Source organism: Plenodomus lingam (assembly GCF_022343315.1).
Source record: "Plenodomus lingam strain CAN1 chromosome Unknown contig_3, whole genome shotgun sequence".
NCBI classification, from domain to species: domain Eukaryota; kingdom Fungi; phylum Ascomycota; class Dothideomycetes; order Pleosporales; family Leptosphaeriaceae; genus Plenodomus; species Plenodomus lingam.
The window spans coordinates 1,839,335-1,859,005 of record NW_027093944.1 but is presented as its reverse complement, the minus strand read 5'-3'; the positions used below and the strand labels follow the sequence as shown (position 1 = coordinate 1,859,005).

The 19,671-nt window shown below is 51.5% G+C and overlaps 6 protein-coding genes across 6 annotated transcripts; 4 read left to right on the top strand and 2 right to left on the bottom strand.

Moving 5' to 3' along the window:
* Positions 1-412: 412 nt before the first annotated feature.
* Positions 413-4,282, top strand: IAQ61_007972 (uncharacterized protein; the record flags this gene model as incomplete). The annotated part of the gene is made up of 3 exons (XM_003840516.2): positions 413-1,489; positions 1,543-1,933; positions 1,983-4,282. The coding sequence occupies 3 exons, from the start codon at positions 413-415 to the stop codon at positions 4,280-4,282; spliced, it is 3,768 nt and encodes a 1,255-aa protein (XP_003840564.2).
* Positions 4,283-4,540: 258 nt separating this feature from the next.
* Positions 4,541-5,596, bottom strand: IAQ61_007971 (uncharacterized protein; the record flags this gene model as incomplete). Its single annotated transcript, XM_003840517.2, has 1 exon — positions 4,541-5,596. One exon carries the CDS (start codon positions 5,594-5,596, stop codon positions 4,541-4,543), a length of 1,056 nt encoding a protein of 351 aa, XP_003840565.2.
* A 397-nt stretch (positions 5,597-5,993) lies between these two features.
* On the top strand, positions 5,994-8,027 carry IAQ61_007970 (uncharacterized protein; the record flags this gene model as incomplete). Its single annotated transcript, XM_003840518.2, has 4 exons — positions 5,994-6,606; positions 6,657-7,018; positions 7,066-7,767; positions 7,833-8,027. The coding sequence occupies exons 1-4, from the start codon at positions 6,420-6,422 to the stop codon at positions 8,025-8,027; spliced, it is 1,446 nt and encodes a 481-aa protein (XP_003840566.1). The 5' UTR covers positions 5,994-6,419.
* Positions 8,028-8,855: 828 nt separating this feature from the next.
* Positions 8,856-10,100, top strand: IAQ61_007969 (uncharacterized protein; the record flags this gene model as incomplete). The annotated part of the gene is made up of 2 exons (XM_003840519.1): positions 8,856-9,605; positions 9,660-10,100. 2 exons carry the CDS (start codon positions 8,856-8,858, stop codon positions 10,098-10,100), a joined length of 1,191 nt encoding a protein of 396 aa, XP_003840567.1.
* Positions 10,101-10,106: 6 nt separating this feature from the next.
* On the bottom strand, positions 10,107-10,601 carry IAQ61_007968 (uncharacterized protein; the record flags this gene model as incomplete). Its single annotated transcript, XM_066097805.1, has 1 exon — positions 10,107-10,601. The coding sequence occupies one exon, from the start codon at positions 10,599-10,601 to the stop codon at positions 10,107-10,109; it is 495 nt and encodes a 164-aa protein (XP_065952302.1).
* Positions 10,602-12,115: 1,514 nt separating this feature from the next.
* On the top strand, positions 12,116-17,983 carry IAQ61_007967 (uncharacterized protein). Its single transcript, XM_003840520.2, has 3 exons — positions 12,116-15,497; positions 15,556-16,730; positions 16,903-17,983. The coding sequence occupies exons 1-3, from the start codon at positions 12,451-12,453 to the stop codon at positions 17,052-17,054; spliced, it is 4,374 nt and encodes a 1,457-aa protein (XP_003840568.2). The 5' UTR covers positions 12,116-12,450; the 3' UTR covers positions 17,055-17,983.
* The last annotated feature ends 1,688 nt before the right edge of the window (positions 17,984-19,671 follow it).

Genomic DNA, 19,671 nt, shown 5'->3' with positions numbered 1-19,671 from the left:
CCCTGGCACGTCGAGTGTGGAGCTCTTTGCGATGAATGATGGACAGAAAACCGGTCTCTCGAATTTTGTACCTACGTCAATTCATGATCTTCTTCCTCTGTTGGCTGATAATAGATATCCCGGCTCTCCTATGTGGTACGCATTGGCTGTGCCTGCATGTGCTTGATGTTCGCGCCGTCATTCTTGTCTGCACTTTCCTTGCTTCACGTTGCCTGCATCATCCGCATCGTCCACATTGCCCACATTGTCTACATCCTACATATGAGCTAACTCAGTGTTCCACCATTCACCACCAGCTACGTCGCGACGACTGTACAAACTGCCGGCTCTCCAGGCTGACTCCCTTTCCCCACCTCACCCCCACCCATCACTCGACTTCTACAGCTTCCAGTTGCCTGACTATTTACGAATCATGTCGGGTATTGACGATGTGGAAAGCGGACGCAAGAACTTCAGGAGGCCTCACAACGCCCACAACCCGATCCCTACAATCTCCAAATATCGCGAGGAAAAGGAAAGAAGACAAGAGCAGTATGGCCACCCGAACGAGACCCAAGGCACAGAAGAACCCTCGAAACGCGACCGACTTGGAGACGCATACAGCGTGTTCAAGCATGGCAGGAGCGATGGCGACAATTCAGGCGACGCTGGCCACTATAGAGCTGTAAACAAGAACCTAGTGCAACATGAGGATGAGCAAGAAGCCGAGGACCACGCGGGAAAATTGTCATCTACAAAAGAAGAGCGGGAGCAGGATAGTGACGGTGACGATGGCGACGAGAATGGAATGAAAGACACAACGCAGGGCAACCTTAGTTCTTCAGATCCAAAACAGGCGCGGAAAGAGATGAAGAAGTTCAAGCCTGACGGGTCAGACAGACAAGTCACAGATCCCGTTACCCATCTTCCGGTCAATATCCATGACTTCACAGATCATGACCTGGACACAACTCCCCACAATCCTCCACCTGTAGGGTCAGAACCAAGAACTATGACTGGTATGGAAGCTCTCGACAAAACGGACGACCATCTCAAAAATGAAGAGCAGGAGTCCAAGGACGCGCACACGGCCATGGAAGTATTGTTCCCACCCCCAGAATTCAACCGAACACGCAGCGAAATTACGACGGTGTATATGCAGGCAGTCACAGTCGGTCTTGCGGCTGTTGCTGTCAGTCTGATGGTGATCAACGCCTCGTTCTGGCCCACGCGACACCACACTGGCTGGCCAAGGCAGGCATTTAAAGCTGCGGAACTCGCTACTATGGCTCTGGCTTCTGCAGGGATTATTGCATTCATGCGAAAATGGTCGGAGAACAGGATTAAGAACGTTTGGGATGTCGAAGTGTGGCATGCTGAGCGGAAGCGTGGGCGGAAGCTTGCAAAGAGCCAGACTGCGGAGAGCACGCAGTGGTTGAACTCGTTATTTGCAGCAATCTGGCCACTGATCAATCCTGATCTGTTCGTGAGCATATCTGATACCCTTGAGGTAATATCAGATTCACAAAAGATCATCCAGAAGAAGTCAGCTGACATTTATAGGACGTTATGCAAGCTTCCCTACCGAGCATGGTACGCATGGTAGCAGTTGAAGATCTTGGTCAGGGCAGCGAAGCGCTGCGCATTCTTGGTGTGCGATGGCTACCAACAGGGGCAGCTGCACGGTCCATTGGCTCTGATGGCAAATTAAAGTCCTCAAATGAAGAGAAACAGGATCGCCAGCAAGAAGACGACGGAGATGAGGAGAACAACAAGGAGCCGCAGGGGTCGAGTCAGCAGCCAGAACATGACGAGATGGAAGCAGAGGAAGGTGACTTTGTCAATGTGGAAGTCGCATTTGCCTATAGGCCCTCGACAGGACGCGGTATCAGGTCTCGGGCCAAGCATGCACATCTTTACCTAGCCTTCTATCTTCCTGGAAATGTCAAACTACGTAAGTTTACCCGTTGATAACTTGCGAAGTAAAATGCTTACATATCTAGCCGTATGGGTCGAATTGACAGGCATCGTTGGCGTCATGCGCCTTCGACTCCAACTGTGCCCGGATCCTCCTTTCTTCTCTATCTGTACCATGTCATTCCTTGGCCAACCTAAAGTTACTCTTTCCTGCGTACCACTCATCAAAAAAGGACCAAATTTGATGGACGTACCCCTGATCTCCAAGTTCGTTCAATCATCTATTGATGCCGCCTTGGCCGAGTACGTTGCTCCCAAATCCTTGACGCTAGATCTCAAAGATATGATGATGGGTGATGACTTCAAGAAAGACACAATCGCACAAGGAGTGATATGTGTCAGGATAAAGTATGCGTTTGATTTCAAAGAAGGTGATGGCAGGATTGGACCCTTCGGCGGCTCTGCTGACCCGTATGTGAGCGTGGGTTGGGCTAAATTTGGAAAGCCGCTATGGTCGACACGCGTTTTGCAGAAGAACATGGAACCTCACTGGGATGAAACAACCTTTATTTGCGTTACTCCTTCCGAGTTGAATGTGGACGAGAAACTTCGGCTCCAGCTTTGGGATTCGGATCGCACCACTGCTGATGATGACCTCGGGCGTATTGAAGTCGACCTCAAGGAGATAATGAAGAGCGAGGAGTCTAATGGTAAAATGGTGGACCGCGAAGACGGTTTCAGGGCCCTCAAGGCCGGCGAGACCATGCCTGGGAAGCTTAGCTGGAGTGTTGGTTACTTCTCCAAGACCAGAGTCACTGATGACCAATTGATGGCACAAGAGGAAGATCCTGATGTCAGGAATATCGACCAATTGAAAGAAAAGGCATACAAAGAAGCAGAGAGGAAACTCAGAGAGGCCAGCCAGGATCATCAACACGAGGTCGAGCAGCAAAAGTCCGAAGACTTCCGAAATCGACAAGATCAACTCATTGTTGCCACACCACCTTCTGACGAATATCCTTCTGGAATTCTTAGTATCCAGATCCATCAAATCACCGGTCTGCAGCTTGAGGTACTCAATAAGAAGAAGGAGGATTCGAACAGTGAAGCGGCCACTGATGAGGAAGAGGAGAGTGACGATCTTCCCTCTTCATACTGTACCATCATCCTTAACCACAAGAAAGTCTTCAAGACACGAACCAAGCCTAAGAACTCCAAGCCTTTTTTCAATGCAGGTTGTGAGCGCTTCATCCGCGATGTACGCAACACCGAAGTCCACATCGCAGTACGTGACGCCCGTGTCCACGAAGACGACCCTCTACTAGGCATCATCTATCTTCCGCTCGAGAAGGTCTTCCACAAGCGTAGTCAAATCAACTCCACTTTCCCTCTTTCCGGTGGGGTTGGCTATGGTCGTGCCCGTATCTCGATGGTCTTTCGCAGTATCCAACTTCAAGTACCCAAACCCATGCTAGGCTGGGAATATGGAACTCTCGACATTCAACATCGAGTTAAAGCCATTGATCTTCCCAAAGATATCCAGCCCTTGCGTATGAAGATTCGCACCAGGACTACACGGGGTAAAATGCATTCCCGCAATCGGAACGGCCATGTTGAGCAAGAAAACGGACAAGCAGTCTGGTCGACCCGAAACAACAAACCGATCCGCCTCCCTGTCAGACAACGCTACTCGACCCCAATGATCATCGAGTTCCGACAAGATGCTACGCTCAAGGACCATACCGTTGCCTTTGGCATCTTCTGGCTAAAGGATATGCCGGACAATGAAGAACAGACCGTGCGTATTCCCGTTTGGAGGGGGGACGTCAAGCGTGCCGAGGATAATGTTCTTGATGAGTATGGTGAACGTGTTGGCGAGGTCGAAGTTACATTTGCCTTTTGGAGCGGACTCTCAGGGTATCACGAGAAGTTTGCAAAGGGCGACGGCCATCTCCGTCAAGTCATGGAGGTGTTGGATGTCTGCAACGATGAAGAGTGGACAGATTGGGATGACTCGTCCTCAGACCCGAAGATCGGCATCAACGATAACAAGGAGACTGAAGATGATACTTCCTCATCCTCGGATAGTTCTGACTCGGACGACGATAGTAGTGGCAGCAAGTTTATTCCCAATTTCCTTCAGAAAGACAAGAAGACAGATTCGAAGCTTAGTGAAGACGGCGAGAGGGGCGTTATGGCACAGATCAGAGACTACAAGGAAAGTGCGCACCATTTGCATCGCAAGAACAGGGGAATGATGCAGTGGAAGGGCCCCCGGACTCTGGCCTGGATGAAGCATGTTGGGGATCGAGGGAAGACAAAGGTCAAGAATGTGTTCCAACATAGTGATAGGGTGGGACAGGGGATTGAGACAGAGGGTACTTGATGTTTGCGTGAGATGGGCTCGGCGGCCTAGCAATTGGCGTTTTGGTGTTGGAGGGTTGCACATGCGACGGCGTTTAGGGGAAATGTACATGGTGTTGTAACGAATCAACGACAGGATAATTGCGATCATGGGTGATGCAGCCCAGTTCTCCATAGAGAAGCATTCAATAAAAAGTCACGAGGTCTGGTGACTGGTGACTATCAGTATGTACATGTGATCTGCTCAGAACCTTGTAGCCATGTTTCTACTCCTAGTATATCATCCTTCGGGAAAAGCCCTACCCTCACTAAACTCCCTAATCTCCTCCCAATCCCTCACCCACACTACCCTTCCTCCTCCCTCCTCTCCCCTCCCTTCCCCAACCCTCCACTCCCCCAACTCCCTCAGCCTTAAACACCGCACCCCCACCCTTTCCAACGCATCCGTAAGCTGCCTCTGCGACTCGCCCAGCGGCTCATCCCTCACGCAGATACCCAAATCCGCAGCCAGCAGCGCCTCGATATCCGTCCAGCTATCCCCCACGTACACAATGGGACGGCGCATGGCGTCTTGGGCGCGCAAGCGCTCCAGGTGCTGTAGTTTGTCGCCACTGGAGAGGATATTCGGGGTGATGTGGCCGGTGGAAGGGGTGGAAGGGGTGGCCGGGGAAAGGGAGTCGAGGTCGTTTGCTAGGATTGTGGGGGAAAGACAAGGGGAGAAGGCGGAGAGACAGGCGTGAAGGAAGTGAGAGCTCCAGTTTACGCTTAGGATTGCTGTTTTGTCTTGATTTTGAGGATTTGCTTGTGATGGGGAGTTGATGGAGTTATAGAATGTTGTGAAGCCAGTTCGTGGTCTTACCTGGCCTTGGTGGACGGCCTGCTGGGCGCCAGTGTGGAGTTGTTGCCATGTTAAGCCAGTGAAGATTGATGACGCCGAGACGCGGGCTAGACTTCGTTCTTCGACGGGGCGCAGGTTTAGTAGGCGTTTTTTTTCCTCGGGGAGGGTGGATGGTAGCTTTTTGGCTGGTGCGAGATGGGATAGTGTCGAGCTGTAGTCGTCCAGGTAGGCTTTTGTGACCCGTGACCAGTGTTCAGAGGTGGGGAAGGAGGGCTTGGTAGCTGCGGATATGGAGACGAGGGTGTTGAGGGTGTCTTGTTGGGTTATCGTGCCGTCGAAGTCCAAAATCCAGTGGATTGGGGGTCTGGGTAACATGGTGTATGATCTGGTGAGGGCAAGAGGGAAGAGAGATTTGGAGGAGTGGGGAATTGGTCTTGGGAAGAGCTGCATTCGGGTAGGAGGATTCGATACTATGTAGTCAGTGTTGAAATGAGGCATGCTATACGCCTGGTTGTGTGGTGGCGATGGGTGTTTACTCTCCACAAACTCCACCATGAACGCTACGGTACCGGGCAGTGCCTTTGTGTGTGTGTGTGTGTGTGTGTGTGCCTGTTCTACCCCAGATAGCCCCAACTTACCAGGCAGGAAGTACCTAGAAGATGTGACTTTTCCTTCTCCAGATGATGGCGTAGTTGCAGCTCTGGCGGCAAGGGCAGGACAGGTGCAAGTGATTTGTTTCTCCAGATCAACGCTGGGAGACAGCGACGCTGTGATTGCTCGGGAAAATAGCGCACGTTGTCAAAACAGGCAGGGCGAAGAGACAGTGGTAACTATACCCGACGACGCGACACGCGACGTCTGTCGACAGTTGTGGGCTCTCCTTCACCCTCTCCACCTCAAAACACCGTCGCCCTCTGGACAGACCGTTGCATTCTTTTGAGCGTTTGCTCTCAATGCTGCCTGTCTCCGCCGGACATCATGGGACCGGCGCCACCCAGCCAATCGCAGCGGCGCTATATGTCTGGCCCGCCCTAAACCGAGATGTCTGCACCCTAATGGCAAGGCGACGCGGAGCGACGAGTTGTTCTTACGAACGCTCGACGTTAAGTGATAAGAAAGGCGACTCACGGCACTCGAGGCACAACCAAGTACGAAAATAAGAAGCTGCCGTCCCCTCCGCTTGAAGGCCACTTTTCTCTCTCTCTCTCTCTCTTTAGCCTTTCTTCGAACAAAGCCATCTCGCCGTCGACTTCTTCCCCCACCCTGATCGTCTGCTCCACGTCGCTTGCAACCACCAACCACCAACACGACGACTACAACCATGGCTCCAGGCGCAATCCACAACGACACGGCTGCAGCGGCCAATGGAACTACCCTGAAGCCTACCGCGCCTTCATTCCACCCCACAGGCACCCCAGACCCCGCAAGGTACCACTCGGCATCGTCAGAGGATGCCATCCATGCCGAGGCCAAGTTCGCAGCACACAACTATCACCCACTGCCCATTGGTAGGCCTGCTTCCAGGCTCATGTCATCTCAGATCGCTGACGGCTCGCAGTCTTCTCGCGTGCAAGTGGATCCAGCGTCTGGGACCCAGAGGGCAAACACTACCTCGACTTCCTCTCGGCCTACAGCGCCGTCAACCAAGGCCACTGCCATCCCGAACTCGTCAAGGCTTTGACTGAGCAGGCCTCGCGATTGACTCTTAGTAGTCGCGCATTCTACAACGATGTCTTCCCACGCTTCGCAGAGTATGCGACCAAGCTGTTTGGCTTCGACATGATCCTCCCAATGAACACTGGAGCCGAGGCTGTCGAGACTGCTGTCAAGGTTGCGCGCAAGTGGGGATACAAAGTCAAAGGCATTCCGCAGAACGAGGCATTGGTCTTTTCTGTGCAGGAGAACTTCCACGGCCGAACCGTGAGTGCCACTCGAAGCCTCCCATCTGCAACGCTAATGCGATCCAGTTCGCTGCCATCACCATGTCCACTGACCCAGAGTCGCGCGACAACTACGGCCCATACCTTCCCGGCATTGGAAGCAACTGCCCTGTCACGGGCAAGCCCATCCGCTACAACAACGTCGACGACGTACGCGATGTCTTGGAAAAGCACGGAAAGAACACGGCTGCCTTCTTGGTAGAGCCGATCCAGGGTGAGGCTGGCATTGTTGTACCAGACGACAGCTACCTACGTGAAGTACGCGCTCTTTGCGACAAGCACAACGTGCTCCTCATCTGCGACGAGATTCAGACGGGTATTGCACGGACAGGCAAGATGCTCTGCCACGAGTGGAGCGGCATCAAGCCCGACCTGGTTCTATTGGGCAAGGCCATCTCAGGCGGCATGTACCCCGTCTCGGCTGTTTTAGGCTCAAAGGAGGTCATGCTTACCATCGAGCCTGGCACACATGGTTCAACATACGGCGGCAACCCCCTGGGCTCTGCTATTGCAATCCGTGCCCTTGAGCTGATTCAGGAAGAGAACATGGTCGAGCGCGCCGAGACACTGGGCCAGAAGTTCCGTCAGGGACTCAAAGCAATCAACAACCCCATGATCACAACCATTCGTGGCAAGGGTCTGTTGAACGCCATCGTCATCGATGAGAGTAAGACAAACGGTCACAGTGCATGGGATCTGTGCATGCTTTTCAAAGCGAAAGGTCTATTGGTAGGAAGAGCCCTCAATAATTATGCACAAAAGAAAATGTTCAAGCTACTAAGACAGACGCGCAGGCAAAACCGACTCACCAAAACATCATCCGCCTTGCGCCTCCACTGGTCATCACCGAGGAGGAGATCGAGTCTGCTCTCTCCATCATCAAGGAGGCTATGGAGGAGTTGCCCAAGCTCAAGGGTGACAAGGAGAAGGAGGTATTGACCTCGGCTGCTGGTCTGGAGAAGAATGTCCGCATTGGAGTAGATAACTGATGTGACTGAACTACTTACGATACCCCTTGGAAGACATGGTATTGTCTTCGAACTGCTGTTGCCGTTCTGGTCTTATTATTACACGCCGTTTTGGGATGTGGCATAACAAAGGAATACATCTCAAAGAGCTTCCCATCTTTCACAGAAACGAGAAACCAATCTCCGGCCGTAGCGACAATGTGCACCCCATGGCAGTCGTAGTTGCCACATTTTGCGTGCTTCTTAGCTGTCGCTCCACGCTCATCCCTGTCTTGCTTGACTTGGCTTTTGTCTCAATTCTCTAGCTTCATTCAACATACATGACACCATGGTAAACCGCGCGTAGAAAAGTGGAAACATATTGCAAGTACAAGGATATCGTATTGCATTGTCCGCTTTGCTCGCCCGTGACCAGGGATAGTTCTAGGCCGAACAAGAGAGTAGGCAAGAGTTCGCCTGCCTCACATAAATTGGATAGTCAAATCACGCGCCGTTTTTCGAGTCCTCACTTCCATTATTTGCCTGTACTGTCGGTCTAGGGCTTGTTGCATTCGGCGCGCCTACATGGAAGGCGTAAGTGCATGTGTCGAATCTGTATTTTTGAGGGGTATGGCGAGGCGCATGAATGTATATCCTGGACAAAGCCTTGCATATAAAAGTCTCCGTGGCCCTTTGTCCTCATGTTTGGAGGGGCGTTTTGCAAACAGCTTAAGTGATGAGAAAGATGACGACAAGGTAGAATGGGCCTACAGTCACTGCAGTATAAGATGGGTTCTACAGTCAATGCAGTAGAAGTTCGCATAGCAAGAGCAGAACAGTCTTCGTCAATCCCTTTACTAGTATTTCACCATGGCGGCTCGCGAGATCAACACTCTGGCGGATTTCGATTTTCACTTCCACCCTACAGACCGCATTCGAGGCCTTATAGACCAAACATTTGGTGTCCCTCTACCTGATGAAGTTGAAAAAAAGCTAGATGAGAGCAGAAGCACGCTCAACCCGTTAGACATTCGAGAGCTGTGTCGCTCCTGTGGCTGGAATGATAAACACGAACTCGGAAGCTCATATATATCACGCCTTGGTGTCTTTCATACGCGCGGGAACCGTGGCTTGTGGGTCATGGGAAACGACTGGATGATCTGGGATCGCACAGAGGAGGAGAGTGGGAACGACTATATGACACACCAATTTCTTCAGAAACACAATCCGAAGAATATACCGCTTCTAAAGACTATGGCTGAGTTCAAGGATGAAAATGGAAAGTATAACTTTGTTGTCTTGTCTCGAGCCAGGGGGGTTCCACTGCATAATGTATGGAAAAAACTGTCTCGCAAGGAAAAGCGTGGCTATGCCCATCAGGTGGCTGAAATGCTTCGAGAACTACGCGGGTTCACGGCGGAATCCCCGCAGAGAGTGGATGGAAGTCCGATATGGGATAATATCGTTGCAGCGTGCGGCTCACGCAAGCATTGCATCAATGTTGGAAAGACAAAGGAGGAGTGGATGAAGAATATGGAAGAGGAGCTCCGAGAAGGCATTTCGAGACAGTTGTTGACCAAGGATAAAGCAGTCATTGAAGCCAGGCTACAAGAGATAACGGTATGTCTTTTAGATATAAACTGTTCCCATGACACAGCACTTACTTGGTTGCAGCATAACTTTCCAGATGGTGCACCCTATGTCCTTAGCCATTGTGACCTCAACTTGGGCAACATCCTTGTCCACGACGGTAAAGTCGTGGCCATTATCGACTGGGAAACGGCTGGCTACTTACCGTGGTGGGTCGAGATCTTCACATCCTATTACCGTTCCCTCAGTCACGCCGACGACGAGTTGTTCGACATGGTTTGGAAGGAACTTGGCTTGAGCATCGAAGACCTCAGAAAGGACATCGGAGCCGTCATTTCAGCCTATGGTCGCTGTCCGGTGGAACATACTGGCCGTACGCATATCTGGCTGCGCCCGCCTTTCTGCGAATGCAAAGATAAAAACTCGGGGGGCGTCATTCGTGCGCACGAGATCGATTCCGAGGAGAAACACTATATCAATTACGAGGCGCGTTGCTTGGATTACAATGGGGAGTATGCATGGTGAGGGTTTCTATACATGCCACCATGAAGAGCCTAAAACCAGGGGTGAGTGCAAACAATCATCATGTAGACTAGAGAGTGCCTTACCTGCTGTTCTGTCGGCATGTGATGCCAGTATTTCACGGCTGGCTTGGAGGAATTCAGGGATTGAAATGTTCTCTCGCAGTGTATGCTTTGATGCTGTTGTGCAGGAGCGTAAACTGCCATCAGCGTCCCTGATCATGATGGCAGATTGAGAACGGCATCCCACGCGTACCGCCATCAGCACGCTGTCTTTGAGCAACTGTACGACCGTTTCGAGTAAATTTCCCCTGATTCGATGGGAAGACGGAAAGTACTCGACGTTGGAGCCGAAGGAATATATGCGATAATTGAGTTTTCCATTCTTATCTTGGGTCGGTATCGTTTGTGCACCGCATTTGCATGTCTGCTGTTGGCTGGGATGGTTCTCTTTGCAAAACCAGCACTTGTTTTTGTCTTCGTTGGGGTTCAATGCTGCGTACATATTTTCTGAGTTTGATTAGAGTTTTTTTTTGAAGAAGTTGGGAACAGGAGTCTGGTAATGCAAATCCTTATATATCCGTATTCCTTCTATGATACAACTACCTAAACCCAAGACCAAGGGCCATCTGAATTTTCCCCTATGGTACTTCTGCAACATTGCGAATCCTTTTACAGTAGCCTGAAGATTTGGTCGAAGTCTTAGCATGTCTTAGTCTATCTCAGCAACTCCTGATCAGCGTTGAGCGAGCACAGGTATTGTAGGCAATCCAATCAATACTTCGAAAACATCGTAATCTGAGAAAGTCTCGACGAGAACGTTCAAACTTGTGCCTCACCCTGAAAGGGGTCTCAGAGCTTAGGCTTGAGAGCTTTCATTTGGAGTCCACCTCGCAGTGGACGGCCGTCTCTCTCTCTACCTAGTAATTGGTATTTGCTTGCTTGGTTCTTTGAGATGTCACAGTCGTTCTAATTGTGCGCGAGAGAGAAGAATGGGGTGCAGCTTTTCATGGAAAGTACATTTTATGTGGGTAGAGAGAGCTACGCCGACCTGGGAGATGTTACGTCAGCCAGCCGATAAAAATACACTCGTTTTCGCCACGTGACTTGGTAGCGGGCCGTCTCTACTACAAGAGACTGTATGAATGTAAAATCCATCTCTTTTGCGTATGATAATGTGTTGCTGTCGTGCCCATCTTGCCCTGATATGCATGCTGAGAATACAACTTTGGTAGCTGGATACAGGGTGCATGTACCTACTGCAGATAGATTCTCCAAGATAGACCCGTCTGAAAGCTAGAAGAGGGCAAGAGAAAGATATGCCTACAAAAATATGTTGAGAGTAAGAAACGTGTACATTGACGATGCGGTGAACAAATGCCTATTGTATCATCAGTCCCCCCACTTCCGGGCGTCGGGGTTCAATAGTCCAATAGCTAAAGGACATCGCCGGTCGGAAACGGCATACCGATCCGGCGGCAGCAGCCGTACCATTCAAAGAGACATGACTAAGCATTGACGAGTGCTATGCAAACAATCTAGAAGCAACTAAACGCAAGTCAACGGGTGCGAGTAACCGCTGGGTCGGCAGAGAAGCAGTTTCCATAGTAGGGCCCCACATGCCCTTCATCCATGGTCACACTGTAGGAGTAGCCGTACTGCGGTATTGATGGTACCGGTACTGTAGGCTGGAGTCGGGACGTGATACAATACTAGCAACCCGCGAGGACAAGCATGGAAGACGGGGCAAGGTCTGCCAGGTTCCATTAGACACGTGCTTGTTGCCATGGCCTGATGTAGAGTAGTTGTAGCTACGGTACAATCACTGCTTCACTTCGATTTCACGATGCTCCCAGCCAAAAACAACAGTAAACGGCCGATCGGGTCATCGGAGCATATATCGACCCGATGGCCTCGCGTCCGCCTACTCTGGCCTAGCAACCCCAGATTGTTCACCCGATGGCGCTCCTGCTCATTGGCCTGCTTTTATCTCCATTTATAACCATAGACTAGTCTGGCAAAAAAGACACTGACTTCATGACTACAGACTCGTACTCGCCCTTGTCATTTTACATAAACAGTCCCTTGTCCGCCATGACTTGTACAGATCCCTGGTCCAGTTTGATGTGTTACCGACTCTTCCTTTCTCTCTCTTCTCTCTCTTCTCTCTCTTCTCTCTCTTCCTCTCTCTCTCTCTCTCTCGCTCCCACATACACACCCCCAACACTCTCTCAATCATCACTGCCCTCTCACGCGTCGGCAAGGCAGCGCATTCCATGCGGCGATTTTAGCCGTTCTGTCGGCGTAATATCTTAGTCATCGGCAATCTGTCTGCCGACATCAAAGAAGCCGCAATGGCGAAATCCAATTCAACCTCGTCGCTTGATGAGACGGAGAAAGAAAAAGTGTTTGGTGCCCAGGATCCCCAGGCCGCGGCGACAGAATACGCACCCATAAAGACGCAGCCGTCGCAAAAGGACCTCAAAGTTGGAACCGACAGCCACAGTTCGCATGGCGGCCTTTCGAGATCAACTAGCGCTTACTCCGAGACCACTGACAATGACTCCTATGCGAGAAGTACGATGCGGAAAAAAAAACCCTGGCATAGGAGATTAAATTTTCTTAAGCGGAACCCGCCTCCGGTGCCGAAACAGCGCCAAGTTTGTCCAGAGTACACCGCGGGTCTCTTCAGTAGATTAACCTGGCAATGGATGCAGCCGTTGATGTCGGTCGGGTACAAGCGCCCGCTGGAGCGGAATGATATCTGGACAGTCAACCCTGAACGCAGTGCCGATGTCATGGCGAAGAAGCTCGAGGCAGCTTTCCAGAGACGGAGAGCAGAAGGCAAGCAGCGACCGCTTATTGGAGCAATGTACGACACATTCAAATGGGAATTCATCATTGGTGGTCTGTGCCAGCTTTCGGCATCCGTAATCCAAGCTGTCGCGCCCTACGTTCTCCGCTATCTCATCGCCTTTGCCGTCCGTGCATATGCTTCGCAACAGACGGGATCGCCGGCGCCAAACATGGGTGAAGGTTTCGGATTAGTAGTGGGCATCACCGCACTGCAATTCTTGCAGAGTATGGCGACGAACCATTTCATGTATCGTGGTATGATGATTGGAGGAGAGGCGCGTGGAGTGCTGATTGCTCTCATCTTCAACAAGGCCATGAAGCTGTCCGGTCGAGCGAAAGCAGGTGGTCAAGCGACGGTAGAAGCACCGCCACCTGATATTAAACCGGGGAGTGAAGCCGAGATCAAGTGGTATAAGAAGATGATGGGTAAGAAGAAGAAGAAGAAGAAGAAGGAAAAGAAGGGAGGTACTGATGGCGTTGCTGGGGATGGTGAGGGATGGGGTAACGGCCGCATCGTTAATTTGATGTCTACAGACACCTACCGTATTGACCAGGCCAGTGGTTTCTTTCACATGATCTGGACTGCTCCACTTGGTATTCTGATTACAACGGCGCTGCTTCTCGTCAACTTGACCTACAGTGCATTACCTGGTCTTGCCATGATTTTCATCTCCATGCCATTGCTCGGACAGGCTGTCAAGAGTCTGTTCCGCCGCCGTGTAGCAATCAACAAAATTACTGATCAGCGCGTGAGCTTGACACAAGAAATTCTCCAGGGTGTTCGCTTTGTGAAATACTTTGGGTGGGAGACCAGTTTCCTCGAGCGTATTCAAAACATCAGAAAGAAGGAGATTCATGGTATCCAGGTTCTGCTCACCATTCGAAACGCCGTGCTCTCTGTAGGCATGTCCATGCCTGTCTTCGCCTCCATGGTCTCGTTCATCACGTACTCGCAAGTCAATAGCAACCTGGATCCCGCGCCAATCTTCTCCTCCCTCGCATTGTTCAACTCTATGCGCATCCCACTCAACTTTCTGCCCCTCGTTATCGGCCAGGTCATTGACGCAAACGCTTCCGTCAAACGTATCCAGGAGTTCCTGTTGGCAGAAGAAGCCGAGGAAAGTGGGACCTGGGATTTCGAAGCTAAGGAAGCGATTGTGCTCAAAGACGCAGATTTCACTTGGGAACGGCACCCTACACAGGATGCAGAGGACGGGGCAGGTGGTCTGGGGAAGAAACCGGCAACGAAACAAGAGAAAAAGGACAAGAAAATCGAACAAAAGCAGCAGGAGAAGAGCGAAAAAGAAGGGGTTAAGACGGAGTCAGACACGACTGCTGTCGAGGAGAAGCCATTCGAGATCAAGGGGCTGAACCTCACTTTCGGAAGAAAAGAGCTCACGGCGATCATTGGCAGTGTTGGCTCTGGAAAGACTTCGCTGCTCGCAGCGCTTGCCGGAGACATGCGCAAGACGAAAGGAGAGGTTGTCTTTGGTGCGTCGCGAGCATTCTGTCCACAGTACGCGTGGATCCAGAATGCCACTGTGCGCGAGAACATCGTCTTTGGCAAGGAATTCAAGAAGAAATGGTACGATCAGGTTGTCGACGCCTGCGCTCTCCGCCCCGACTTGGACATGTTGCCCCACCACGACGCGACGGAAATTGGCGAGCGTGGTATTACCGTCTCTGGCGGCCAGAAGCAGCGAATGAATATTGCACGAGCCATCTACTTTGATGCCGACATTGTACTCATGGACGATCCACTCAGCGCTGTTGACGCGCACGTCGGTCGTCATATCATGGACAATGCCATCTGCGGTCTCCTCAAAGACAAATGCCGTATCCTCGCCACCCACCAGCTTCATGTGTTGAGTCGGTGCGACAGGATCATTTGGATTGAAGAGGGTCATGTACAAGCTGTGGACACCTTTGATAACCTCATGTCGAGTAACCCAGACTTTGTGAACCTGATGAGCACCACTGCCACCGAGGAGGAAAAGGAGCAGATTGATGACAACAACGAAGGCGAGGGCGAAGCCAAAGTAAAAGACAGCAAGAAGCAAAAGAAGCAAAAGAAACAAGCGGCGCTCATGCAAGTCGAAGAGCGCGCAACAAAGAGCGTGTCCTGGAGCGTCTGGATCGAATATATCAAAGCTGGAGGCGGCATCTGGGTTGGCCCTCTCGTCTTCATCCTCCTCGTTCTCTCACAGGGCGCCAACATTGTCACTTCGCTCTGGCTCTCCTACTGGACATCCGACAAGTTCGGCTACAGTGAAGGCGCCTATATTGGAGCCTATGCCGGCTTTGGGTTCAGTCAGGCGCTGCTCATGTTCTTGTTCTCCTTCTCGATATCTATATTTGGTACAAAGGCTGGAAAGGTCATGCTGCATCGGGCCATTAGTCGAGTGCTCAGAGCACCCATGTCCTTTTTTGATACGACGCCGCTTGGGCGCATTACGAATCGGTTCAGCAAGGATATCGATGTCATGGATAACACATTGACCGATGCGATGCGCATGTACTTTCTTACGCTTGCCATGATCATCTCGTAAGTACATTTCCTCGCCTTGCTTACCCCCCAAGGCACGTACTGACACCAATGACAGGGTCTTCATCCTCATCATTGCCTATTACTACTACTACGCCATTGCTCTCGGCCCGCTCTTCCTCTTCTTCTTGTTCTCCGCTGCGTTCTACCGATCGTCTGCTCGCGAAGTTAAGCGTCATGAAGCTGTGCTTCGCAGTAATGTCTTTGCCAAATTCGGAGAGGCAGTCTCGGGTACTGCTACTATTCGTGCCTACGGTCTGCAAGAGCAGTTCTCCCAATCCGTGCGCGCGTCGGTAGACGAGATGAACAGCGCGTACTACCTCACCTTTGCCAATCAGCGATGGCTGAGTTTACGCCTCGACATTGTTGGCATATTCCTGGTCTTCACCACTGGTGTCTTGGTTGTTACGAGCCGTTTCTCTGTAGACCCTAGTATCGCTGGTCTGGTACTTGCCTATATTCTCACCATTGTACAGATGATCCAATTTACGGTGCGTCAATTGGCGGAAGTGGAAAACAACATGAACTCGACGGAACGCATCCACCACTACGGCACCCAGCTTGAAGAGGAAGCGCCTCTAAAACTAGGCGAAGTTCGCCCTACATGGCCCGAGCATGGTGAAATCATCTTTGACAAGGTTGAGATGCGGTACCGCGATGGCTTGCCACTTGTTCTCAAGGGCCTGAGCATGCACGTCCGTGCCGGTGAACGTATTGGCGTCGTGGGTCGCACCGGGGCCGGAAAATCGTCCATCATGTCCGCGCTGTTTAGACTACAAGAGCTCTCCGGCGGCGCCATCATCATCGACGGCATTGACATTAGTACCATTGGCCTGCATGACCTGCGCTCTAAACTGGCCATCATCCCGCAAGACCCCACCCTCTTCAGAGGCACCATCCGATCCAACCTTGACCCCTTCCACCAGCACTCCGACCTCGAGCTCTGGGGCGCCTTGCGCCAGGCCGATCTCGTGTCCAACGAGTCCACGCTCGAAGACCACTCTGGTCGCATCCACCTCGACAGTATAGTCGAGGAAGAAGGTCTTAATTTCTCGCTCGGCCAACGCCAACTGCTCGCGCTCTCTCGCGCGCTCGTCCGCGGCTCGCAGATCATTGTGTGCGACGAAGCAACGAGCAGTGTGGATTTCGAGACGGATGCCAAGATCCAAAGGACAATTGTGGATGGTTTCAAAGGCAAGACGTTGCTGTGTATTGCGCATCGCTTGAAGACGAGTACGTACACTGAATCATCTCCACTTTCTTTTTCTCCCCCTCTGTTCCTTTTATCTCTTCCCGTCTTTTCTTCTTTCTTTCCCTTCTTATTCCCCCCCTAGTTATGCCATTCATGCATGCAATGGTCTGCATGGCCCTCTTTTCCCTAGCTAACCCGCCACCAAAAAAACAGTCATCAACTACGACCGGATCTGCGTCATGGACGCCGGGCACATCACCGAACTCGATACCCCACTCTCCCTCTACGACCAAGGCGGCATCTTCAGAAGCATGTGCGAGCGCTCTGGCATTCGCCGCGACGACTTTGTCGGTGCTACCGAGTAGGTGCTGTCTGTCGAGTAGGCTGATTTGCCTCTGAGAGGCTAATCTTTTGGTTTTTTCCTCAATTGGTGCGCCAAGGCGTGCTCGCCGGAGTGCAGTGCGGATGCTTGTTGTTGGTGGGGAAATGCAAAGCTCGGGTAGGGTGTAGGCATGCGCTAAGGATGGGGCGAAGATGGGGCGAGGAATGGTGGGGGAGGGGGAAAAGGTCAGGGTGCGCGTGTGGCGTGCATGGGCTGAGTGACGGAAGAATCCTGGTGTAGATTTCCCGGAGAGGGTGGGTGACTATGCGCTCGAGTCTTGTTGGATGGATAGATGGATGTATTGGTGTTGTTGTTGGTGTTGGTGCTGGAAATACCTGGCATGAGGATGAGTATAGATTTGGCAGTGGCGGTTTTTTTAAAAGCCGAGGATATGATTACAATGTCAAGTAAATGAGTAAGTATTACACACACGCGCGCCTTCCCAACAAGGGCAAAACATATGGTGTTTAGCAAATGTACAATATGCACATTGGGATGAAAAGAAAAGAAAGGAAAGCCGCAGCGTAGCGCAAAGATGTAAATTACAACATGCTAGGTATCTAGCTGGTGGAGAAATACAAGTATAGTCTCTCTCTCTCTCACACTCACACATAGACATGCATACATATGGAATCCATCTACTCCCCATCTACCCGCGTTGAATTTTTTTTATCATTCCATAAAAAGAAAAAATCCCCACGTGCTTGAGGAACGGGAAAGAAGCAATCTAGACCCTGCTTAAGGTTTGGCCGAGTGTAGCGGAGAACTGTGGCCTTGCACGTGGATGTCAGGGATGAGGTTGGGCTGGGGTGATTGTGATTGTGGTGGTGGGGTGTGAGGTGTGAGGATAAAGGGAGAAAAGGCTTGGGCAGGTACATGTGTACTTGTATGAGGTATACAGTCACACTTTTTTTTTTTTTTTTTTTAAAAAAAAGCGTCCAACAGCAAAGGAAGTTTTCTACTTTCATTGATTCATTCATTCTTCAAAATCTATCAGCGACAGGGTGCCCTAGAGATGGAATGATCAGGGCACAGGGTACAAAGTACAAGGGACAAGGGCTACCTATCTGGGTAGACTTCGGGGGAGAGGGGAGATGTGAGATGGTGAGATGTTAGTGCAGGAGGGCAAGGGGCGAAGGCTTTTGGTGTGTGCGGCCAAGGTCTACCTAGTCTAGTACATACTTGTACTGTACCATTGTAGGTACCATAGTAAGCCCGTGTCCGTGTTTGGTTTAGGGGGGTGAAGGGAGCGGGATGGAGGGAGGGGGGTTGGTGGGGCATTTTGTCGCATGATTTATTGTACAATATTGTACGATGGAGTCAAGAGTTATTGGGGATGGGGTGGTGTGGTATGGGTAGGGAGCAGGAGCAGGAGCAGGAGCAGGAGCAGGAGCAGGAGCAGGAGCAGGAGCAGGAGCAGGAGCAGGAGCAGGAGCAGGAGCAGGAGCAGGAGCAGGAGCAGGAGCAGGAGCAGGAGCAGGAGCAGGAGCAGTAACAGTAGGGTAGCAGGATAAGGTACATGATTACGATTGGCATTACAATACCGTCATCGTCATCGTCATGAGCGTCCAACAAAGTATGTACTGTACATGGGCCATCTAGTAGAAACAGGCTCATCTCGACCCCTCAAAGGCCCGTGGGCAAGGCAAGTGTGGCGCGTGGGCGTTACTCTACTGTTAGCTGCATTGACAAGCACTAAGATCAGCCAAGGCTCTCGGCCAGCGTCTCCGCATTGGCAACCAGGTTGCAACTTACTCTACTACAAGCACTTGAGTGCAGACGGTTAGTGGTCACTGGTAGGTACAATAATACAATCAGTTTTTGTTGCAATGGCCCAAGCTCCTTGCAGTAACGTCTTTGCTTCATGCAAGAGCGGTGGATGGATGGATGAATGATTACGGGGGGGGGGGCCCTAGTGTGGCTAAGCCTAATGTGGCTGAGGCCGGGGTGGCCATGTTCCCAGGACTAGTCCACTTTGGGCTGGGCAGTAAGAGAGTTTCAGGGACGGGGTGGAGCTTCATGTTTGGCTGGCCGCTGGCGTGCAGCAGCGTCGAGCTTGTCGAGCTTAACCACTGCTTCACCTATGTGCACATGCAGTACTCTACTCTATATGCTCTACTAGTATTATGACCATTCCACGCTGGGGCTGATGCTAGGCACATGTACATGTTCATGTGTGTTGGAATGTGAATCAGGGCTGCTTGGGCAACCCTCACTCTCGTGTTCTCCCTTGCCATGCTTGCTCCCATCCACTAAACATACAACACACTCAGCACACAAACACACACCCAATACCTACAGAACCACAGAACAAGACCACCCCTCCTCTCCAACCATACTCCTCATGGCCAGTCCAAGCACAAGGGCGGGACCAGAAACAGCCTAGCGAGTAACGAGTAGGGCAATCTCCTGGCCTTAGCCTCGAGCAGCAGAAACTTAGTCCAGCTTTTGGCTTGCCTGCCAGCATCAACTCGCCTCCCTCTCGCCTCCTCGCCCGCCTCGCACCACCACACTGGGGCTGGCCTGCCCTGCTACACACTGCACACTGCACACTGCACACTGCACACTGCAAGCCCGTTCTGACCCGTGCTTTTCTCTTC